The sequence below is a fragment of the Vicugna pacos genome, chromosome 5, assembly GCF_048564905.1.
Source record: "Vicugna pacos chromosome 5, VicPac4, whole genome shotgun sequence".
NCBI lineage: Eukaryota > Metazoa > Chordata > Mammalia > Artiodactyla > Camelidae > Vicugna > Vicugna pacos.
In genome coordinates, this window is record NC_132991.1 from 68745469 (window position 1) to 68771511 (window position 26043).

The window sequence follows — 26043 nt, forward strand, 5'->3', positions numbered from 1 at the left end:
CAAACAAACAAAAAGATCACAGTAGACCAAGATCTAGGTAATAATTTGAAATGGAGCTGTAAGGATTTTTGAGAACATATACAAGTTCACTTCTCTATCATCTAGCTAGATGTACAAGCAAAAATTAGAAATCTTGTTTTGTTTGGTTGGTTGTGGGAAATAAATGTAGCCAATTCAGTATAATTTCCTAATAAAGGCTAATTGCCTTGAGTAGATAGAAATTACATGAAAAAAACTACCTATTGCTTTCAGTTTAGTGTTTCATCAACAAATCAAAGGAAATAATCCAAAACTGAAGGTCTTAGAGCATGGACTAATAAATCTGCTGACAGAGAAAGAATTCTTAAGAAGGGCTAGATTTCAACTGAAAAATTACTTTAAAAATTTTAAAACTTTTTATTTGGAAATAATTTAAAACTTACAGAATAGTTGCAAGAATAAGAACAGTACAAAGAATACCCATGTAATTTTATCCAGATTCGCTTTTGTTACCATTTTACCTCATTTACTTCATCATTTAGGGATGGTTATATACATACATGATGGCCCTTTATTTCTAAACACTTCTTACAGAATTTCCTAAGAATATGGATACACACTACTATTAACACCTTCAGTGAATTTAACATTGAAAAAACTCTTTTTTTTTGGAAAAAATTCTTTAATCATCTGTTTTGTAAACTGGCCTAACAACATAATTTATCATATTTTTTGCATTCAGTATAGGAGAGTTAGCTTGCTTAGCTGTCAAGTTTTTTAGCCTCCTTTAATCTAGAGCCTTCCACAGTCTCTTTTTCTTATGACATTGACATTTTTTAAGAAAACAAATTCCCTTTTTATAACAAAACATTCTTAATTTACAATTTGTTCCTTTGTGATCAGATTCACTTTATGCATACCCGGCTGAAATATTGTACTATGTCAGTAACATTGTTTCCTTAGGGTATCATGGATGTCCATCTACCCTTCTCTGATGATGTTAATCTTAATTACCTGCTTAAGGTGTTATCTAATTGCCTCACTTTACAGTTACTAAGTTTTCCCTTGCAATATGTCAGAGAAACTTCAAAATAATGCAAATATCCTTGGTCCTCATTGAAACTGCCCGTAGATTTACTAGCCTGATGATTCTTACCTGATCTAATCCTTGCCAAGATGGCTGCAGAGTGATAATTTTCCAATTTCAGCACTCCTACATTTACCAGTAGGCATTTGGAATTTTACTATAAACAAGTGCTCTTTCTTCTCCCTTCTCTGCTATCAACACAGGCTCAATTCATTTTCCCTCCAATGGTTTATAATTTATTACTATACTTTATAAGCACTAAAATTATCCCAAATTTAGCCAGTAGGAGGTTCCTTCAAGCTGGCTACTGTGACAAGTCTCCATCCTATTTGGGGTCACTTCTTTCCTTACTTACTAGGGTTACAAGATGCTTCGGGTTTATCTTGCACCCATCCTGCTCCAGTCCTAGAATAAGTCATTTTTACAAGGAGTTCAAGTTCTGTTAACTGGGGAGTGGTAGTAGAAACTAAATCTGGGCAATATATACACTCAGTGCCCCTGGGGTACTTTTGCTCTTATCTTTTTCAACAAACAGACCTAAAAAGTATATGTAGATATGTATGTATATACACATAAACACATACATAAATATATACACATACAAATATATACACATGTATATACATATATGCATGCATGCAACACATACATACAGATTTTTTTGAGTCACCCATAATGATACCTTGAACTATGATCTATTCATATAGGATTCTCTGGTCTTCCCCCATCTGTAATTGTGTGTCCCTATTCCTTTAGTGAGAAAACTGGCTCCCAAGAATATCAACACTTACACTCATTTTCTTAATCCTATAATACAAATATACCTACAATTTTTCAGAATTGCTTTGTCTATGCTACTAAAAAACAAACTTTCTAAAAAGAGTTCATTATTTGTCTGCAATTCTCCCATCTCTTAAATCACACAGCTTGCCTAAAAGAGTATATACAGTCAAATAGTGTACTTGTATAATGCCTAGACTAGTTCTTTTTTTTCCCTTAAGTATGATTATGATATTTATGTGAAATATAATTGGGCTCATTTGCTTCGGTCTGCTTTCAGGTTGGGTTTTATACCCCTCTTCCTATCCTTACTGATTTAATTTTACTTTTTGCATACACATAATAGCAACATGATACCAAAATTCAAAACTACATACAAACAGCTACATTGAGAGGACTGCTCCTCCTTCCTCTATCCTTCCCATTCCATTCCCTCCATCCCTTGTAAGTAACCAACTTCATTATTTTCTAGTTTATCCTTTCTTTGTTTCTTTTTGTAAAGATAAACTTTCTGTCTTACACAAAAGACAGCCTATTTATGCCTCTTATTCACCTAACATTATCTCTAGAAATCATTCCATATCAGTTTACAGAGACCTTACTCATTTTTTCTTATAGCTATATAACTAGTATTTCATAACCCATATGTACCATAGTGCATTTCAATCAATCTCCTACCTATTCTTGCTCATTTAGGTAGTTTCCAATGTTATGCAGTTACAGGTAACACTGCAATGGGAAACTTTACGCATATGTACTTTTGTACTGCTCGAGGTGTATCTTCAAGGTAATTTCCTACAAATGGGAGTGCTGGGTAAAAGAATAAACATATATGTAGTTTTCTTAATAGTCACAAATTTCCCTTCATGGGATTTGGAAAGTTCTATATTTTGCTTCAAACTTATTTAATAACATACCAATACCTTGGAAACCCTGGTGGCTCTCTTTTGGATTTTAGGTGTTAGCTAGATGTAGTCTCATGATGCTGGAACTCTCCCCTCTGATTCCAGCCAAACCTGAATGTTTCCACATATTTTTATATTTTGCAAATCTTTAGAGAAAGGAATTAGAAGGAAAAGTAAGTTATTACAACTACTTACTGAGTGGTGTTGTGTCTGGAGGTGGAAAATTCTCAGTAAAGTTGACATTACATAAGTCTGTGCTACAGCAGCAGAAACGGTATGTTCCATTCTGAATTGAGGGAGGAGTGGTAGTTACTACACATTCTTCATAGTGACACTCTTGAGGATCTCCAATGTGAGACCAACATCCTACAAATTTATATTAATGTAAATAAGTTAGGAAATAATACGATTTAAAAAATCTAAAAGGAAAACAATAAACTAAGAAATAACTACAATCAATGTGACAGAGTACACATAAGTTATAAAACATTCTTTCAAATCAATTGAAAACATACCTTTTTTAAAATAACAGAAAAAAGCAAAGTACAAATAGGCATTTCATGGGGAAAAAAGCCCTAATAAAATGTTGCACTTCAAAATTAATCTCAGAATTATTATTAAAGCAACAATAAGATTACATTTTTGTCTATATCTATTAAATTGTTTTGGATTTTAAAAATAATTGTAAGTAATGATAAGGATTCAGTAAAATTCTCATACACTGCTGGAGGAAATGTAAATGTATACATTTCTAAAAAGTCACATGGCAATTTTTATGAAGAGCCTTTAAAATACTCATGTTTTATAAACTAAAAATTCTACTCCAAGAAATCTATTCTAAGAAAATTATCAAATACGATCAAAGAATTATGTTCAAAGATAGCCATTGAAGCATTATACATTACAATGAAAACCACAAAATAACATAATGCCCAACAACAGAGCAATGTGTAAATAAACTGAGATACATGTACACAATGGTTGAAAGTGTTTTCAAGGAATATTAAAGGACATGGGGAAATAGTCAAGATATAATTTAAAACAGGAAAAATTGGGTATAAAATTGTTTATTAAGATCCAAATTTTGGGAAAAAAAAAGTACACACACAGATAAACATTGAAGTACACAGAAAACACATCTTAAAGGAATAAACCAATATAGTAAAAAAAAAAGTTTTAAGATAAGAGTATGAAATTGCACACATTTGTTGCTCTTATAGTTTTCTATATTTTCTAAACTTCATACAAAGGTGACATATTATTAACATTATAATAAGAAAAGAAGTTATTAACAAAAGCTAAAAGCCAACTGCCCTTCACAAATTTGGAGCTGCGTGTGAATATATGCATGAACACATACTTTCAAATTTACTGTGTTCCTGGGGGTTTTAATCTACCTCCATGCCCTTCTTAGATAAACTTTAATTGCATAAAACACAGTTATTTCAGGTAAGAAAAGTATTACTTGCCTTGTTTTACCAGATTTATGTCCCCTTTTGATTTCTCCCAAAGGCCGTAGCAGGTGCTACCTTTTGAGCATAATATTGTTCCATTTTCATGAGAGATTCGACTCTCGCCTATCCCAAGGTCTTGCTGATATGGATCTTTAAATGCACAGAGCCGTTCTTGATTCTGCGAGGCTAAAATAAAGTAAATAAAAGAATGACAAATTAAGTTTATGATAATCCTTGCAAAATATTATTATATAAAGTCTTAAGAGTCTTTTTGAAAGACATTATAAACTTCCCTACTAAATCCCTAACAAGGCTTAAATAAATGTGTAATTTTATATTTATTCAATAACTTCTTTCTATTCATTAATTAACTTGTAACTTCCAAATAAGAAGCAAACTTGAAAACCAACTTCCCCAAAACACCCTCTTATACAAATTATTCTCACCCCTCTTTCTCCCATTAAATAATTTTGGTGTCTGAATAAAGAAATATCATCAGAAAAATATCCATGCTCTAAATTATCAAAACTTCAAAACAAACAAATTAACAAACCTAGAGGTTTTAATAATTTTGTTAAACTCTACATTACTCACTTCTACCATATTTTATAGACAGCTGTAAAGTGCTAAACGCACATCATTAAGCATGGCAAACTAAGGATGAGGAGTATGACTACAAATGAGTACATGGTTTATATCTTGGGAAGACGGAAATGTTCTAAAATTAGATTGCAGTAAGTATTGCACAGCTCTGTAAATTTACAAAAAAAAGGAACTGTTCACTTAAAATGAGTGAATTTCATGCCATACAAATTATACCTTAACAAATCTGTTTTTAAAAACTAAAGTTAAAAAACATTTTTTTAAACTAAGGCTATTAGTGGTCAAAAAGAAAATGACCTTCCATTAATAAAGATATCAATATAACACCCAGAAGAAATGTTCAACAATCATTTATACTGAAAGTAAACCCAATGTATTTTCAATGCCAATCAATCTTTCTCCATACACACAAGTAATGGGGATTAAACCCAGAACCTCATGCATGCAAAGCATGTATTCTAACCACTGAGTTATACCCTCCCCCTGTATATACAATTTGATTTAACTAATCTCAGTAGAACATTTGCCACATAATTTAACAGCTAAGAAACATTTACTAACACTGCTGAGAATACCAAAGAAGTAAATGATTCTTAAAAACAACAGCTGATCTTCATGTGATTTCTTAAAGTAGATTTTCTTAACTCACTTGGCTAGGAGAATAACAATCTAATAGACTTTGACATTATATTCCGCATGGGCATCTGATTTATTTCTTCACTTTAATGTGTATCTTGTTTAGTACGGCTTAATTCATGAGCACATTAGTACTGGAGATGATTTATTAAAATAATGTTTCTGAAACTACAAAACTGAGGACCTAAATCTAGAGAAGAAATGAAAGAACCTACAGCTGTGTGCCCAAGTCCATTTAGACAAATACCTGCAATACTAATTATAACAGAAAGTACCTTCAAAAGTAATGGACTAAGTAAATAGGGGATTCACAAGTAAATAATATAGAGTTCTACCCCTCAAGCATCTTACAGTTTGTTTGGAGACAAACAGTAGTAACTAAAAACAGAATGTGACTTGAATTCCACAATATAAAACTAATTCAGGCAGTCTTCTAGAAAATATTTACTAATAGCAACTAAATGGCCAGAAAATGCCGTATAGCCTATTTATAAAAACTAACGCTAGGATATTACACAAATTATAATTCTACCACATTTTTACCACATGTAGTCACATATTCAAATTCCTACCACATGTGGTCACATACTCAAATTCATTTAATTATACTACCTTGCACATTTAATACCAGTACTTCCTTAGATTATTCCCTAATTTGCAGACTGTAACAAATTATTACAAAGATTAAAATCAAATATATTTCTACATACAAAGCACATACAGCACAAAGAGTTATATTTAAAAGTTTCAAACTACAAACAAAAACTCTGTATTGCATATCTAAAAAAGTATACCTATCAGTAAGGCATAATTCCTTTCACCTGTCACCCCATTTCTTGACTCAGGTTAAGTGCTCTTTACCTACTACCACCAGACAATGAGATTACATAACCCACTCTGTTTCCCTTTCTGTCTAAACTGTTAGAAAGGTCAGAATGGATTTATGAACTCTGTATTCTTAGTTGTCCACAACTGATATATTCTAATTTTTCTTCTCCTCTTCTGCTGTTATCCATTTTGACTAGAATTTTGTATTGAATACTGAGTTAATGAACAGGGATCTAACCGTACCTGGAGGTAGAAAGATCATAGATAAGTAAGTGCCTTATTTAATTTAAAAAATAAAAAAGTATATCCTTGTGAAAGAATAGCTGCAAAATGAAAGTTTTTCTTCTTCTTGTATTTCTCTTACCATTGAAAAGTAGCTAAAGGCCCAAAGGTGTGTAAAATTTTTAGTGCCATTATTTAATAATTAGAGAATTGAAACTTAAAATTTTTCTTATTAAAAAAAAGACAAACAAATCCAGCCTCCCCTGTGTCTCTCCTCCAACCTCCAATATCAAAGCAATAAAGATACAACTGTAGGGGACTGAATCATATCTTTTTATATCCCTCGGTTTTTACTAAATAATTTTTTTCTTAAAATTACTTCAGCCTACTTTTTAGGAATTATTTCATGAAACTGGCATTAATATAGGCCAATTATACTTAACTACTTCAAGAATAACTCTTTCAAATTATGATTCAGCAAATTCCCATTCAATAATAAAGGTGTTCTAGCAAGAATTCTAACTAAGCTGTCCTGTGGTCAAAACAAATAAGAATCCATTTTATAAAAGATTGTAGCTTTTTAGATCTTCTTTGTTGGAAAGCCTCAGCAATACCTCTATATAAAGTTTTGAATTCTTCATAAACAATGTAGGAAAAGTAGGTATGAAACAAAGAGTACTATGAGAAACAGTATAGCCTAGCATTATATTGTCACATACCTGATCATTTACATGTGGTTTTCTAAATTTGTCAACAGCTTGGTCAATTTTAATCATTCAAGCTTGGTCAATTAGCTCTTTTATGGACATTCTTAACCAAGAACAGTGATTAGATATAAGTTTTTAAAAAACTGCTCTTCTCATTTTAAATAGGTTATATCTGGTTATAATAAGCACTAAAACAACTGTGATTAAAATTAACTACATTAAACTGAAAATAGTCTCATCTAAACTTGCTGACAGAGGCATCTTCATAAAAGACAGAGATGATCACACTTACAATCTGTTAGCTGCCTGATGTTCCCAGAATTAAATCCAAACTTGTCAGTTAGCACATAAGGTTCTTCATAATCAACACCCAACAAGGCCATGATCACTTTTGTGAGCCCTAGGAACTTTTATTTTCATGGGCTCCTTCCTCTATTAAAAACATTAAAAGTATATTTTACAACTCCATTGGGATATTAGATATTAAAACATTTTCAACCTTAAAGTTCATTTTTTCCTTCAGATTTTAAAACAAATTAAAACACTTTCATGGGCCTCCAGAAATAAGGTAAGTCTATTGTGCCTAACAGGTAAATTAGCCCTGGAACCCAATCTACCTCTTGCCATTCATCCCACTGTCTATTCTCATTTTCTACCACACTAATATGCCAAGGCCTTTCCTGATCTTTACACAGAATGTATCCAATACCCAGAATGCCATTTTTCCTGCTATTCAGTTAACTCTACAGCCTGTTAAATGATGTGTTCTGCACTCCCAAATCTCTTAACTCATATCTGTTTTAACATTACATACCATCATATTTTATCTGTTTACAGGCATATCTCCCGGACCAAGTGGGAGGCTAACTTCACTTGTTCCTAGAGCAAGATCAGGTTTACATAACTCATTCTGTATAACACAAATCCCCAACAGTGTTAAGGGCAGACACTTTTCATACCTACTTGTATTGTACTCATTATCATATTCCCATTTTAAGATTACAAAATCTAGGCAATAATCTCTAGTCCTTAAACCACTCTACTATAAATTAAAGTGTAAAAGTAGTATGAGTATAGAGGCAATATTGTATTATTTTCTCCCAAATATATAGCCAACTTACTGAGAATAAAGTAATCGTTTTATGTTTACATATGCTTTTTAGATAAGCATTTGCTAATCACATGAAGCATTTAATTCCCAGGAACAGATGCAGCATATCTGAAATACTCAGCTGTCCTACATTTCCCAGCACATGATATAACACTATCAAGAATGAAGGGTATAAAGGTGTGGCATAGTTTTATCATGTCTGCACTAGTTAACTGTCATTACAGACATAAATCAGCATCATTATGCATACAGTGAAAAATACTACCTATTTGCTTTCATAAGAAAAGGAGAGAAAGGAAAAAAATGGCTGTGCTAGCTGCATGTAAATCAATGAAGTCAGAATACTCCCTCAAACCATACACAAAAATTAAAAAATGGCTTAAAGACTTAAACATAAGACAACTATAAACCTCTTAGAAGAAAATACAAGCAAAACATTATCTGACATAAATCCCAGCAATGTTCTCCTAGGGCAATAGAAATAAAAGCAAAAATAAACAAATGAGACCTAATTAAACTTATAAGCTTTTGCAAAGCAAAGGAAACCATAAGCAAAATAAAAAGACAACCTACGGAATGGGAGAAAATATTTGCAAAAGATGAGAATGATAAGACTTAATATTCAGAATATATAAACAGCTCATACAACTTAATAAGAAAAAAATAAACAACCCAATGCAAAAATGGGCAGAAGACCTAAACAAGCAATTTTCCAATGAAAATATACAAATAGCCAATAGGCACATGAAAAAATGCTCAATATCGCTAACTATCAGAGAAATGCAAATCAAAACTACTACAAGCCTCACACCAGCCAAAATGGCCATCATTCAAAAGACCACAAACGATAAATGCTGAAGAGGCTATGGAGAAAAGGGAACCCTCCTAGACTGTTGGTGGGAGTGTAGTTTGGTGCAGCCATTATGGAAAACAGTATGGAGATTCCTCAAAAGACTAAAAACAGACTTAACCATGTGATCTAGCAATCCCACTCCTGGGCATATATCTAGGGGGAAACTTAACTCAAAAAGATGCATGCACCCCAATGTTCACAGCAGCACTATTTACAACAGCCAAGACATGGAAACAACCTAAATGTCCATCAACAGATGACTGGATAAAGAAGTTGTGGTATATTTATACAATGGAATAAAAAAGAATAAAATAATGCCATTTGCTGCAACATGGATGGATCTAGAGATCGTCATTCTCAGTGAAGTAAGCCAGAAAGAGAAAGAAAAATACCATGTGATATTAATTACATGTGGAATCTAAAAAAACAAAACAAAAAATGAGCTTATTTACAAAACAGACTCACAGACATAGAGAACAAATTTATGGTTTCCAGAGGGGAAGTGGGTGGGAAGGGATAAACTGGGATTTCGAGATTTGCCGATACTAATATATACAAAATAGATAAACAAAAAGTTTATACTGTGTAGCACAGGGAACTATATTCAGTATCTTGTAGTACCTTATGGTGCAAAGGACTATGAAAATAAATATATATATGTTCATGTATGACTGAAGCATTATGCTATACATCAGAAACTGACAAAACATTGTAAACTGACTATACTTCATTCTGACAAAACATTGCAAACTGACTATACTTCAATCAAATATATATATACATAAAATGGCTACTGAAAATACTATTTGCCCTTCTCCCTTTTTACCAAATACTCTTATTATTATTTGAATTTTCATGAGAATATATGCACATATTACTTACTTTAAAAACAGAAGGGTTTTTCTACTTGAATTATTTTTACATTAAATTTTTTATTTTGAAATAATTACAGATTCATAGGTAGTTGGAAAGAAATATATAGGGAAGTCCAATACCTTTCTCCTCAATGCAAACTAAGACATTTTGCATTGGAAGTATAGTCAGTTTACATTGTTGTGTCAATTTCTAGTGTACAGCATAATGCTCTCTGTACCCTGGCACAGGGGCCCTTACTTGATAACACTTTGTGTTTTATATCTACCCATTTATTTATATCAAATTAAAGAGGATTCTTTTTGTGTGTTCCCTTCAACTCAATGTAGCTCACTCATATCCAATACTTTCAAGATAGTTTTACCAAGTATATTTCTGAGACAGTGGCTATAAACAAAGTCGAAGTCATGAAGCATTTATCTCAATCTTAAAAATCTCTATGGATATGTCAGAAGTTAAGAACCAGACCACCAAGAATGCCAGTCTCTAGCTTATGTTTAGCCAATTCTGCCCTCATGAGATATTAAGGTATGCCATAATTATCGCTTGTCAGCCTTTTGGCTAAGATCAAGTGTAAGGTGTATCACAATTGTGTCACCTGAAATAAAATCAGACAACATGAGAGTTGTGCGTTAAGTTTTATTTAGGGCAAAATGAGGACTATAGTCCAGGAGACAGCATCTCAGATAGCTCTGAGAAACTGTTCCAAAGAGGCAGGGGAAACTCCGTATACATGATTTTAGTGAAGAGGGGTACTGCAGTCAAGCACATATTTAGGCAGAGGTTTGCTGCTAGTCACGAGGAGCAGATGTCATTGTTAATGATCTTAGTGTTTTTCTAGATATGAGAAGTAAGAATTTGGGATCATAAAACCTTCTCCTGAAAATATCTAACTATCTGAAGGCCTGTTCTGCCAGTTTTCTCAGAGCACAGAGTGCCTCATTCCTGATCTCCATCCTGAACTCCTTTCAGGGAATGTTGGAGGTCACTGGCTATAGCAGTTCGTGATTTAATACAACAAGAGGTAGATGGCAAGTCCAACATGATTCAGTCCTTATAGAGGCAGATGGCAAGTGCCAATTTTTAGTTAGCAACTGCTTTATTTCCAATATCAGAAGAACTACCATTTTTCCTCATCTGCCTCTCTAACCAAGATCAAAAAGATTATAATAAAACACTGAAGAGTTGACTACCACCTTCAATCAATTCCTACTTGAAGTTTGGCAAGGTAGAGTTTTTTTTTAATCTACCCAATAATAATCGTAAAATGTCAAAGTCAATTCTAAGCTGAGAGTATTTATATAATTGCATTTCAAAATATATAACTTGGTAAGTAGAAATGTTCTTGTAGCTTAAGTCAAAAACGTCATCCTTCACAAAAACAAACCTCCTTAAATTATAGCAAACGTATTATCTCAAGACAAAAAAAATTATATATTTAACTGCTAATTGGAAATTACACTTATCGTGGTGATTGTTCCAATAATCCTATGAAATGGGCGTTATCATTTCAATTTTACAAAGAAGAATACTAAGTTATGTAGAGGGATAAGGAAGTTACCTCTAGTCACTGAGCTACTAAGTATCAGGGTAAAAATCCAAACTCATGTTTGTCTGTTTTGAGAATGCCTGCCATTTAAGCATTTGGTCAATTTATCAGAAAAATTTATTTTTTTTTGCATTTCTAATTATTTTCAATCAATTTTTAAATTTTAAATTGTTTACAATAGCAAAAAGACTAATACGTAAACAGTGATCACCTCTCAGTGGATAGGACTGAATGCTCTTTTTATTTCTCCACCCTTTTGAATTCTTTTTCTATAATGAAGAACACACATTGTTTCTACAAAAAGACTTTAAAAAAAAGTAAACGAAAGGATCTGAAATCTTAAAAAGGCATTTTTCCTTCTTAAATTTTAATTATTATATTCTACTTAATAGTAATGTTTTGATAAATACTTGGTTTAAAAATATATTCAAGTATCAATTTACATTTCTAGCAAAGCATATGGATAAAAAGGTAAAATGCCTCAAGACATACACAAGTTTGCAAAACTGCCTTGCTGTTGCACTATAAACTTGTAACTCGAAATATTACTATTTAATTATTTTGTTATATTGATTAAATTATGGTCACACACAATTCCACTTTAATAAACTACAATTGATATGGAGAAAGTTTCAGTGGTCTGGATAAAAGATCAAACCAGACACAACATTCCCGAATAAACCAAAGCCTAATCCAGGGCAAGGTCTTAACTCTTCAATACTATGAAGGCTGAGGAAGTGAGGAAGCTACAGAAGGAAAGTCTGAAGCTGGCAGATGTTGGTTCATGAGATTTAAGGAAAGAAGCTGTCTTCATAACATAAAAGTGCAAAATGAAGCAGCAAGTACTGATGTAGAAGCTGCAGCAAGTTATCCAGAAGATCTAGCTCAGATAATTAACAAAGGAGGCAACATTAAACAACAGATTTTCAACATAGATGAAACAACCTTATGTTGAAAGAAGATGTCTAGGACTTTCAAAGCTAGATAGAAGTCAATGCCTGGCTTTAAAGCTTCAAAAGACAAGCTGACTCTCTTGTTAGGGACTAATGCAACTGGTGACCTGAAGTTAAAGCCAATGCTTATCTACCATTCCAAGAATCCTAGGCTCTTTACAATTATGTTAAAACTACTCTGCCTGTGCTCTATAAATGGAACAATAAAGCCTGGACAACAGTACATGTTTACAAATATAGTTTACTGAATAACTTAAGCCCACTGTCTGATCTACTGCTTAAAAAAAAGATTCCTTTCAAAACATTACTGCTCATTGACAGTGCACCTGGTCGCTCAAGAGTTCTGATGAGGATGTACAAAGAAATTAATGTTGTTTTCATGCCTGCTAATACAACATCCATTCTGCAGCCCAAAGATCAAAGAGTTATTTTGGCTTTCAACTCTTACCACCCTTATTTAAGAAATGTATTTCGTAAGGCTGTAGCTGCCGTAGGTAGTGATTCCTCTGATGGATCTGGGCAAAGTCAATTGAAAATCTTCTGGAAAGGATTCACCATTCTAGATACAATTAAGAACATTTGCTGTTAACAAATGGAAAGAGGTCAAAATATCATATTAACAGGAGTCTGAAACAAAGGATTTAGAGTATTATATGAATTTAATTGATAAAACAACAATAGGGTTTGAGAGGACTGACTCCACTTTTGAAAGAAGTTCTACTGTGGGTAAAATGCTATCAAAAAGCACCACATGCTACAGAGAAGTTGCTTGTGAAAGGAAGAATCAACTGATGCAGCACACTTCATTGTTGTCTTATTTTAAGAAATTACCTCAGCCACCCACTTCAGTAACCATCACCCTGACCAGCCAGGAGGCATCAACATCAAGGAAAGGCCCTCCAATAGCAAAAAGATTATGACTCGCTTAAAGTTCAGATGATGGTTATCATTTTTAACATTAAAGTATTTTTAATTCAGTTATGTACATTGGTTTTTTTAAGACATAATTTTTATATGTACTGAGAAACCAAAAAATTCACATGACTCACTTTTTTTCTGATATTTGCTTTGTTGCAGTGATCTGAAACCAAACCAACAGTATCTCCATGGTATGCCTGTATATAAAGTTAAATACCCAAAGTAATACTCTAGGTTGTTTATGTATGCATACGTTGTATTCTAAAACTATAGATATTTTGGGGGGGATTTATTCCAACCCAGGAAAATATTAGTTTTTGGGAGGGGGGAAAGGGAATGAAATTAGGGAATAGAGTTTTAAATTATCTGATCCATGCACACAAACATCTTTTACACAAACATACTGCAAAGACAACAAAATGTAACACTTGTTAAATCTTGGTCTTCAGTATCTGTCTCTGTGTTTTCGAAATTATTTCACAATAAGAAAATTTTTTTTATTTTAAATGCTGGGTGCTGTTAATGACAACTTTAACATTCTGGACATGATTCATAGAACAAGAGCACTGAGAAGAATTTCAGTGTTAATAGTTCAATCTCTTCATTTTATAAATGAAGAAATTGGGGTAAGCTAAAACAATGCATAACAATAGAATATCCTGAAGGAGTTTTGAACATAAAATGGCTAAGACTGAAAAACCACAGGCCTATATAGTTGAGCAAAAAATTATAGGGGAATGTATTCCAGCTGGGCAAGGCTGGTTTAAGATTCAAATTAATGTAATCTATCACATCAATAGACTAAAGAAGAAAAATCACATTATGGTATCAATACATACAAAAAAAAAACACTTTACAAAAATCAACACCCATTCATGATAAAAAAAAAACTCTAAGCAAACTAAGAATAGAGGGGAACTTCCTCATCTTGACTTTAATAGTGGAAGAGTCTGGGTAGGGGGTATATGAGAACTCTATACTTTTCACACAATTTTGCTGCAAATATAAAATTACTCTAGAAAGTAAAAGTCTCTTAAAAAATTATGGAGGAGAGAATGGAATAGCACAATGGAAAACTAGGTAAAGATGGAATTACTGTAATAGTTACAATTTTAAAAAAGATTTAGACAGTCACACTTGGTATTTTGATTGGAAGGTATTAGTTAACATTCTCAGTACAAATCAATAGACAAACAGCAGTTCTTCATTTGGGCAAGAGGGCTTGTGGGGGTAGCAATTTGGAAATGTGCAAAAGTAGTATTTTTGTTTGTTTTGTTTTGGTTATCAGAATGACAGAGGGGCTTTCACTGACTTAAACTCCAGTGGCCAGGGGTGCTAAATATTCTTCAGTATACAAAATACCTTTGCAGATGAAAGAACCATCCTTTCGAAAATGCTATCCCACCCTCATACAATGAAGGTACAAAGGAAATTTATGTTGTGATTTCTAATCTTTGAGAAGATAGGAAAAATATAATATATATAATTAGTCCAAATTATGTGATTATGCTTGGCAAATAACTGAGAAGATACAAAAAGAATCTGATTTTTTTTTCTTTTCTTTGCCATTAGATAGTCAACTGCAGTCAATTCTTATTCTCAGTCAAATGAATGGTTGTTTCTGGTTTAAAACTCATATTTCCTTGCTTCCTCTGTATCCCGGAATCATTCTTCTGTCAAAACTGCTAGCATAGCAGACAGTGAACATTAGATTTTCATAAGTGATATCTGATTTAAGTTCCCTTCCACCAACCTAGGAAGTCGGTGGATTAATTATAAATGCTTACAGATTTTTATTGTTTTTTCTTTTTAATTCAGTAAATTTATTAGCATGTGTTTAAGCACTGCTCTATTTTTTTTACATATTTATTGAGACTCAGATAATCCTTTCAAGTATAATGAGTCCAATCTTTTTTCAGATCAGACAAATATTACTAATTATGTTTTGATAACTTTTCATTCCTTTTTCTTGTTTTGAAAATGCCACTTATGTTATGAATCCATGGTCTCCAAAATCAGTACATTCTAATGTAGCATATTCATCTTTTTCTCTGCTTTTGTGAGAGCTTCTCAAGGTATTCTTCGAGGACTCTTACTCAGTTTCATAGCTCCATGTCTATTCTTTATATCCATTAATAGTAATTTTATTTTTCCTTTTGAATTTTTATTATAAAAAATTTCAAACCACAGAAAAGTATAATATAAACCACAACCACTGAGAATTAACAAATGTTAATACTTTCTCTCATTAGCTTTGAATCTTTTCTAAATGTTACATCTACACTTGGAAACTTATCTGGACCCTTCCCTAATCCTATTTCCTGAGAAGTAACTACAATCATGAAATTTGTGTCTAACACTCAAATACATCTTTTTATACTTTTACTGTATATATGTAAATATATATATATATAAAACCATAAACAGTATTTGGTAATATATGAGGCTCTTTTAAATTTGCATAAAAGGTAGTACATAGCATCCTGAAACTTGCTTTTCTAAACTTAAAACATTATGCTATACCTGGGGGAACTCTAATTTGAAAAGATACATGCACCCCAATGTTCACAGTAGCACTATTTACAACAGCCAAGACACGGAAACAACCTAAATGTCCATCAACAGATGACTGGATAAAGAAGTTGTGATATATCTATAAACAATGGAAGGCTACTCAGCCATTAAAAGCCATTTGCAGCAACATGGATGGACCTGGAGATCAACATCATCATAAGTAAGTCAGAAAGAGAAAGAAAACTACCATATGATTATCACTTATACGTGAAATAATTAAAAAAAAAAGACACAAATGAACTTATCTACAAAACAGACAGACTCACAGACATAGAGAACAAACTTATGGTTACCAGAGGGGGAATGGGACGCAAAGGGATAAACTGGGAGTTGGAGATCTGCAGATACTACTATATACAAAATAGATAAACAAGTTCATACTGTATAGCACAGGGAACTATATTCTCTATCTTGTAGTAACCTACAATGCAAATGAAAAAGAATATGAAAAGGAATATATGTATATACATGTATGACTAAAACATCATGCTGTACACCAGAAACTGACACAACATTGTAAACTGACTATACGTCAATGAAAAAATAAATAACTTTGAAATTTAAAAAAATTACTCAAAAAATGTGTTTTCCAGATTCATCAAAACTTATTGCATTTTTAGTCATAACCCTCAAGATATAAGTACAAGGGTGTCCTTTCTCCCTGCTTAAAAGTATTCTTACATTTTCTTTTTCTTAATAGCACAAGTATTCTAAGGCTAAAAGCTAAACAATTCAAGCATTGTGGGTTTTTTCGTCTAATTCCATCTAATTGTCAGGTGTAAAATCAATCTCTATGAATTCTAAACAATGTTCCATTTTTCATAGTGATCTTTTATTATTGTTATGCAACAGAACTAAGTAGAACTCTATTGATAAATCACATTTGTTAAACAACTAAAAATGGGTAAAAGAAGGAGTATGAGGATTCTGGAAATAACACAGTGGTAGCTAACAAAAAGTTTGGTAAACAAGTATCCAGAAAACTAGAACTTCAGGAAAACAAGAGAAAAGAATTCACTTAATCAAACAAGAATGCTTAAAGAAAAAAAAAGCAAAGATTCAAGCAGAGATATGAAAACAACAGTATATTTGGCAGCAAGACATCTTACTTTCTCAGTCCAACATTTTGAGAACAGCCTACACTTTTTCTATCTTTAAGAGATAGCAAGCAAGATAGGTCTATAAATATAAAACTCTAGAAATTGTACACCAATATAGAGAACAGTTTTTTTTCAAATTAACTCCACAACAACTTTTTAGAACCTAGTGATAATCAATTTGTATGTACACTGAGGAGATCTGACAGACATGAAAGTCGTGGTTATAAATAAGTTTACTTATTGGCAAAAACATACTGCAGAACAAAATAAGAAAATTAAAGAATGTATGAAATTCAAATATCAAATAAAAGGCAACGTTTTAAGATAAAAGGAAAGAAAATATGACATGAAAGAAAACTTTAATACTTATTTGACATCCACTTTGAATAATATCTGTTAAACTCAGAGACACAGAAAGAATAAAGAGAAAAGTTTGAACAAATAGAACAGAGACTATATTCTAACAAAGAACACTGACAAAACAAGAGTATTAAGCACTCAAATTTTTAAAAATCAATTTGATAGGCAAATGAATGGTTTCAGCAAAAAGTATCATTACACAAAAATGGCCGTGTGTTAACATATCATTTAAGCTGAAGGTGCCCAATCATTCATTTTAAAATTAAAATGAAATGCTGTAACCTATGTATTGCCCTTATAATAGAAGTGTCCCATTCTATTGTTGGATACTAGAAAGAAAAAAATTTAAAAAGAAACTTTAAAAGAAAAGAATGAGAATATGTTTCCAAAGATCTTAATGGCTTATCTATAATACTTTAAAAATATAAAAAACCATACCTTGCTAAAAATAAAATGATATCTTTTTCTTTGTATTATTTTTATCCTAAAAAAAATCATTAAAAATATATATTGCTGAGGAAATCACCAGAAACATGATTGTCATGAGAAACAGTTATCGCGTAATGTAAGTGAGTTACACTAATAGAGATTCACTATAATAGAGCTAAGATCAAAATTTATTAAGTTGGACTTTATTATAGAATTTTATTATGTAGTTTTATGTAAGAAATGATTATATGTTTCACATATTCTCTATTATTCTAAAATCAGATCACCACTTATATACATACTGAAATGGATGTCTCAGTACAGTACATATAAGGAACATACATAAACAAATACTGATTTGTGGCTGATATGTACACAGCACTAAGCTGGATGTCACATGAGATTTCAAAGTATTTTTAAGAGAACTGTCATGGGCCGCAAGTTTGTTCAACAAATAATTTATAGAGCACCTTCTTTATGACCAAAATTGCTGTCAGATACTGAGGATGAAACAATAAACAAATACTCTGATCATCTGAAGCAATAAATAACTGAAACAGGATGTGACCATCATGATATACAAAACTCGAACATATCAAGGTTATTACTCTACCTCAAAATCTCACATGAAATTTAATCGCATTCATTATTTTGGATAAGATGCTAGTAACACTAGTATTCATAGATAGATAGATGATAAATCTATTTTGTAACCAGGAGCAGTTTGGCAGACAATGGTGTACAGGATACTGGAAAGGTATATTTTTCCTTGAAAAATTCACAAATTGATATTTGGTACTTTAGGGAAAAAAGAATGAAGGAAGGAAAGAAGGGAGAAAGGAAGAAAGAGAAGACAGGAAGGGAAGGGGAAAAAGGAAAACAGAGAAAGGAAGAAGAATGGGGGAGGGAGGGAAGAATACAGGTCAATTTATACATTTATTGCTATTAGAAAGGAGAATTCATACTACTTGAACCTTCTAAGAGATAACCACATGTGAAGCTATATATACTGTATAGTTCACATGTAATCTCCAAAGTCAGGTTCACTATGGTTTGCAGAGATCCATGAAGGGGCTTTGAAAAGTATTATACATATAAAAATTACCTTTCCGATGAATCTCAACCAAGTCATTAGCAATACTACTTTAACTTTAAAGTAAAAATACAAAAGAACACACCATGATAATAATAGAGCACACAGAAATTTTTTTTAAAAAATCAACTTTAAAATGAAACTAACTACTGCTTCCAAACAAAAACTCTTTGCTTCTTAAAAAGGTTATTATAATGAGTTTTTACTGCAGACAATAGACTTCAAATTAGAAGCAATCAAAACCTTGCCTCTCATACAAGGAACATACTGTAACATAATAAAGTCCATATATGACAAACCCACAGGTAATATTATTTAAAATGGTGAACAGCCAAAAGCATTTCCTCTAAGATCAGGAACAAGAAAAGGATGTTCACTCTCACCACCTTTATTCAACATAGTTTTGGAAGTCCTAACCATAGCAATCAGAGAAGAAAAAGAAATAAAAGGAATCCAAATTGGAAAGGAAGAATTTAAACCATCACTATTTGCAGATGATATGATGCTATATTTAGAAAGTCCTAAAGAAGCTACGAGAAAATTGCTAGAGCTCATCAATGAATACAGTAAAGTTGTGGTATACAAAAGCAATATACAGGAATCAGTTGCATTTCTCGATCTTAACAATGGAAACAGCAGAAAAAGAAATTAAAGAAACAATCCCATTTACCATAACATCAAAAAGGATAAAATATATAGGCAAAACCTACATAAGGAGGCAAATGAGCTGTACTCTGAAAACTATAAGACACTGAGGAAATAAAGATGACACAAATGGAAAGATATACTGTGCTCTTGGATTGGAAGGATAGTAATATTGTTAAAATGGACATAATACCCAAGGCAATATACAGATTCCATGCAATCCCTATCAAATTGCCAGTGACATTTTTCACAGAAGTGGAGCAAAAATTTTTTTAATTTGTATGGAAACACAGAAGACCCCAAATAGCCAAAACAATCTTGAGAAAGAAAATGGAATCAGGTTCCCTGACTTCAGACTCTACTACAAAGCTACAGTAATTAAAACAGTATGGTATTGACAGAAAAACAGACACAATTTTCAGTGGGAAAGGATAGAAAGTTCAGAAATAAATCCACGTACTTACAGTAAATTAATCTACAACAAAGGAGGCAAGAATATATAGTAAAGACAGTCTCTTTAATAAGTGGTGCTGAGAAAACTGGACAGCTACAAGTAAAGGAGTAAAATTAGAACATTCTCTAACACTATATACAGAAATAAACTCAAAATTGATTACAGACCTAAATGTAAGACTGGATACTATACAACTCCTAGAGGAAAACAGAGGCAGAACACTCTTTGACGTAAATTTCAGCAATATTTTTTCAAACCAGCTCCTAGAATAATGGAAATAAAAGCAAAAATAAACAAAGGGACCTAATTAAACTTAAAAGCTTTTTCACACGAAAGGAAACCATAAATAAAACGAAAAGACAACCTACAGAATGGGAGAAAATATTTGCAAATTATGTGACCAACTAGGGACTAATTTCCAAAATATACAAACAGCTAATATAGCTTAATATTATGGGGAAAAGCCCAATCAAAAAATGAACAGAAGACCTAAACAGACATTTCTTCATCTGGAAGACATCCAGATGGCCAACAGGTGCATGAAAGGATGCTAATTATTAGAGAAATGCAAATAAAACTACAGTAAGATTTCACCTCACACCAGTCAGAATAGCTATCATTAAAAAGTCTACAAATACTAAATGCCGGAGAGGATGTGGAGAAAAGGGAACCCTCCTACACTGTAGGTGGGAATGTAAATTGGTGCAGCCACTATGGAAGACAGTATAGAGGTTCCTTAGAAAAGTAAAAATAGACTTACTATATGATCCAGCAATCCCACTCCTAGGCATATACCTGGAGAAAACTGTAATTCAAAAACACACATGCACCCCAATGTTTACAGCAGCACTACTTACAATAGCCAGGACATGGAAACAACCTAAATGTCCACTGACAACTGACTGAATAAAGAAGATGTGGTGTACGTAGTACGTACGTGCGTATGTATGTGCACGTGCGCACACACATACACACATAATGGAATACTATTCAGCCATAAAAAAGAATAAAATAATGTCATTTGCAGCAAGATGGATGGACCTAGAGATTATCATACTAAGTGAAGTCAGTCAAACAGAGAAAGAAAAATACCATATCACTTACATGTGGAATCTTAAAAAAAAAAAAAGATACAAATTCTATTTACAAACCAAAAATGGACTCATGGACATAGAAAACAAACTATAGTTACCAAAGGGGAAAGGGTGGGGAGGGATAAGATAAATTAGAGGTTTGGGATTAACAGACACACACTACTGTATATAAAGTAGATAAACCACAGGACCTGCTGTATAGCACAGGGAACTATATTCAGCATCTTGTAATAACATATAATGGAAATGAATCTGAAAAGAAAAAATATGTATGTATAACTGAATCACTTTGCTGTACACCTGAAACTAACATTGTAAATCAACTACACTTCAATAAAAATTTTTTAAAAATTTAGAAAAGCCTTGCTTCTAACTCAAAATAGGACTAACCACTTTCATATGGTCCATAAGATCTTGAAAGACCTTCAAACACTCTCTATCCCAGGACTATCCAATATAATCTTCTGCAATGATAGAAATATTCTATGATCTGTACTGTCCAATACAGTAGCCATTAGCTATATATGGCTATTAAGCACTTGAAATATGGCTCATGTGACAAAGGAAAAAGTATTTTTCATTTTAATTAATTTAAATATAAATTTAAATAGCCACTGCTAAGGACTTAATTGTGTCCCCTTAAAATTCATATATTGAAGCCCTAACCTCCAAAGTAGTTGTATTTGGAGAGGGGGCCTCTGGGAAGAAATTAGGTTTCGTTGAAGTCATGAAGCTGAGACCCTCAGGATTAGTGCCCTTCTAAGAAGAGAAATCAGACAGCTTGCTTCCTCTCTCCCCTCTTCCCCCTGGCATGTTAGGACACAGCCAGAAGGTAGCTGTCTATAAATCAGGTAAAGAGCCCTTATGGGGAAATGAACAAGCCATCACCTTGAACTTGGACTTCCTAGCCTCCAGAACTGTGAGAAATAAATTCCTGTAATTTAAGCCACTCAATCTATGGTATTATACATGGCAGCACAAGTTGACTAATATAGTCACATGTGGCCAGTGACATAATTAGATAGTGCAGCTCTGGCAGTTTATATAAATATACCAGGAACTATATACAAACAAAAGTAGGCTGAGATTATGCTCACTTTTTGCTTTTATTCTTTAAAGCACAATTGTAAACTGTTATAGCAACTCTGCTTCTCCAAAAAAGACCTCCTTGGGGGGAGGGTGTGGCTCAAATGGTAGAGCACATGCTTAGCATACACAAGGTCCTGGGTTCAATTCCAAGTACCTACTCCAAACATAAACAAACAAACAAACAAACTTAATTACCTCTCCCCTTCAAAAAAAAAAAAAAAAGACTTCTTTTTCCTAGCCTCAGAACAAGTTCTACAAAAGAGTGTTCAGTACCTTAACAAGTTAACTAGGTTACAAAAGATCGTAAGACTGTCACCAAGCATTATATATCAGGCCTCCTGCCAAACTGATTTTTTTTAGTATTCCAGTAGTATCTTGATATCTAAATTCTACTTAATCAGAAACAAATAAGAAAATAATGAGTAGTAGTCTCAGTCTTACTCCAACATTCTGTTCACCTTCCTAAGAGCATTCCTTCTCAAAACTTATGATTAAATATTCCTTACGAAAACTTACGATTAAAAGTAATCAACAGAATTAAGAACGGCAGGTAAAATTTCTAGAAATGAGGAAATGAAGTATTTACTCACAAAACTTGACCACAGTATAAACTGAGCTGAGATCACAATTTGACCATATCAGCTTCCTTGTCTGATTTTCATTTCCCAAATTCTTAACACGGTGTATAAGGACCAACATGATGTAGCAACTGCAAATCCCTCCAGCTGCACCCAAACAGCAACCACAGAGTACTATTCTTTCTCACCTTTGAGCATGCATTCTATTCCCTTTACCCAGAATGTCTCATTTACTTAACATATCTTCCTCAAAGAATATCTCCCCAACCATCCCAGACCAGTGAGGGGGGAACCCCTATAATATGCTCAGAGCACTCCATACTTCACACAACCTTCACATTTATTACATGTATGTGCCTGACTTATTCATCAAATTGCAACCTCTAAATAAAGAGTCAGGGCTGAGTTCTTGTTCACCACTGTGTCTTCCCCACATGGCATTATATCTAGCATTCAATATATGTTTACTGAATAAGTGAATGATTGTGTTTCCTTCTTCTATTTTTTGCCAAAGACAAGAAGTACTAGTACAACTAAAATTTTTAAATGAAAAAGAGGCAGCACACCAGTGAAATGAAACGCTATGTTCATGTAAAAACTAGTACAATAGCAGCTTTATTTACAATACCCCCAAATGGAAACTATCCAAGTGTCCATAAACCAGTGGATGGATCAACAAAATGTAGTATATCATATAAATACTAATGAGCAGTAACAGGAATAAACTACTGATACATGCAACAATATGAATAAATCTCAACATCTCTACACATGAAAACATATCATATGATTCCATGTATATGAAATTCTAAAAAATAAAAGTAATCTAAAGTAGATCAGTGGTTGCCTGGTGCTATGGAAAGAGGGAAAAAAGGATGCAAAGGAGCACAAGGAATCTTTGGGGGATGATGAAAATGTTTTGTAGCTGATTGTGGTGGAAGGTTTTCATAAGTATATACAATTATAAAAATTCATCTAATTATTATACAGTTTAAACACATGAAGTTTATACCTCAACTAAGTCCATTTTTTAAAAATGAAACACAGTATAAAACTGAACAAGAACAGGATAACATAGCTCAGAGGAATTTCTCATGCATGTTGTAAACAAATGATATATACAGATGTTTTATATAGATGATATATTACAGATGAGTCACAGAATCATGTGCATATAATCTATGATCCTCTTAAAAGCTGGATCTATGAATGAATATAAATTTTCCCTTAAATTTTGTTGGCAGGAATTTTTTCAAAACCTTCACTGTCTATCTAAACAATCCAAGAGCCACATAACACCCATTTTTCAGTGGTTAATATATTTATCTGTACTGGAAAAGTCTAAATGCCTTATCTTTACCCTGGAACAAAGTTCAGGGACTAATTCTGGGTATGCGTGTGTGTTTGGCTTCTGTTTATCTAAGTGTCAAAATAAACTATCTAAAATAAACAACACAGGAACCCTGCTGTAATGGGGCAAAAAACTGAATAACTGAAGCAACAGTATCCCTTTCCTAGAACACAACATTTCTCAGAACAAACGTAATTGGGATTTCAGAGTATCACTGCAAAGAAGAAAGTGTCTTAACATAATGGAAATATCCCTATAAAATTTGGTATAAACTCAAATTTCTAAATTCAGTTATAATAAATCAAGTAAGACAGTAACTTATTTTTCCAATCCTTTCAAAAATTAAATAAATATCTCTTAATTTATAAATTTCTTTATCCAGATTAAACTGTCATTCTGCTAGACATTCCTTAATGACAAAAAGAGAGCAGAGAGGGGAAAAAATTACAATCTTCATTAGATGCCTCTTTATGATGTTCTTGAATTTGATGCTATGCTAGGAGTTCTGAAAACTAGCCTAGGGTTCAGTGATTCTTATAGCAAAATAATACAAAACCAAAATCAGCAAAGGGAAAAAGCTCTATGAGATGATGTCCAGAGGAAACCAGGTAGAAACTTGCAAAAGTCTTCTTCCCATGGAGTCATAGAGGATGCATTTAATTATTATCCAGCACCAAACTGTGACAACACATGTGAAATGTCTAACCAAGGAAGCTCATTAGAGACTCAGTGTCCAAAGTTTTTGTTGGGGTCACGTATGCAATCTCTGCCTAGCACATAGCAAAACTCCAGACTCCCAGAAGAAAAGGAGGTGCTCAACATAAACCATATTGTTTGAACAAATAGTTGAAGCATAGTACACCAGCCTTATCAGTTATGAAATGGTGGGAACACTCCCAGAATCTAATTTTTCTCAGATGCCAGCCAAGGTCCAATCTTGTAAGCAGATCTTTCTAAGGATAACAAGCCGACTATGTTAACTCTTTTTCTGCATAGATGCCTAAAGAGAAAGGCAACCAAAGGCTGATTAAAACACACACAAACACTTTGGACATCAGGTTACCAGGCTGACCAGCTGTCCAACTGGACTTGGGCCTGGGGTGCTAGGGTGCTAGTGCAAATGTTCTCTTGGTTAAACATGCCTGGGATGAAATATTACATAACTTTAAAGGTAAATCATGGAATCTCATAGATTCTCTTTCTCTCTCAAAATCAAAACAAAACAAAAAACATGCAAACAATCACAGTTTGATCATTAGTGTAATTATTACTCTTTTTATTACCATCATTTATTGATGTTTCAATGTTAGCAGCAGTGGTGGCCAAAGGAAAAAGAAAACCCAAATAAAGTTTATCTATTAACAAAGGGTGTCCAACTGCCTAAGGGGAAAAAAACACAAAATAGACCACACAAACACACTCAACAACAACTCCGAGCTGACAAAATGTGTCAGGTAATCCAAGTTCTTCCAAACAGCAATGAGATACATTTTTCTTCCCTAACTCACAGCAACAGTAAACCTCAGAAAAGCTGATAAACCAGGCAGAAGCCTCCAAGAGACTTACATATCCTGGGGCGTGCATACCAATCAATCATTTAACAGTTAGCCAAATATTTGTTAACTGCCTGTTATGTGCCAAGCACTATTCTAAATCTGGAGATATGGTAAGAGTAAGATACAGCATGAGGACATAACATAATAGGCAGTGACCCTACCCTCAAAATGCTTATACTCTAGTGATGGAAATATAAAAGACAGAAAACTGTAAACAAATAAATATGTAAGAATTTCATAGGAAGGCTTTGAATGACTCAGT

General features: G+C 32.9%; 1 protein-coding gene across 2 annotated transcripts in view; it reads right to left on the minus strand.

The window, feature by feature from the left end:
* Positions 1–26043, minus strand: part of BMPR2 (bone morphogenetic protein receptor type 2) — a 154111-nt gene that overhangs the window by 63975 nt on the left and 64093 nt on the right. For both annotated transcript variants that reach the window (XM_006205197.4, XM_072961452.1), the window contains 2 exons: positions 4221–4391; positions 2947–3117 (listed from right to left, as the gene is read on the minus strand). In XM_006205197.4, the coding sequence (XP_006205259.1) occupies positions 2947–3117; positions 4221–4391 (342 nt within the window). The remainder of the gene's footprint in view (positions 1–2946; positions 3118–4220; positions 4392–26043) is intronic.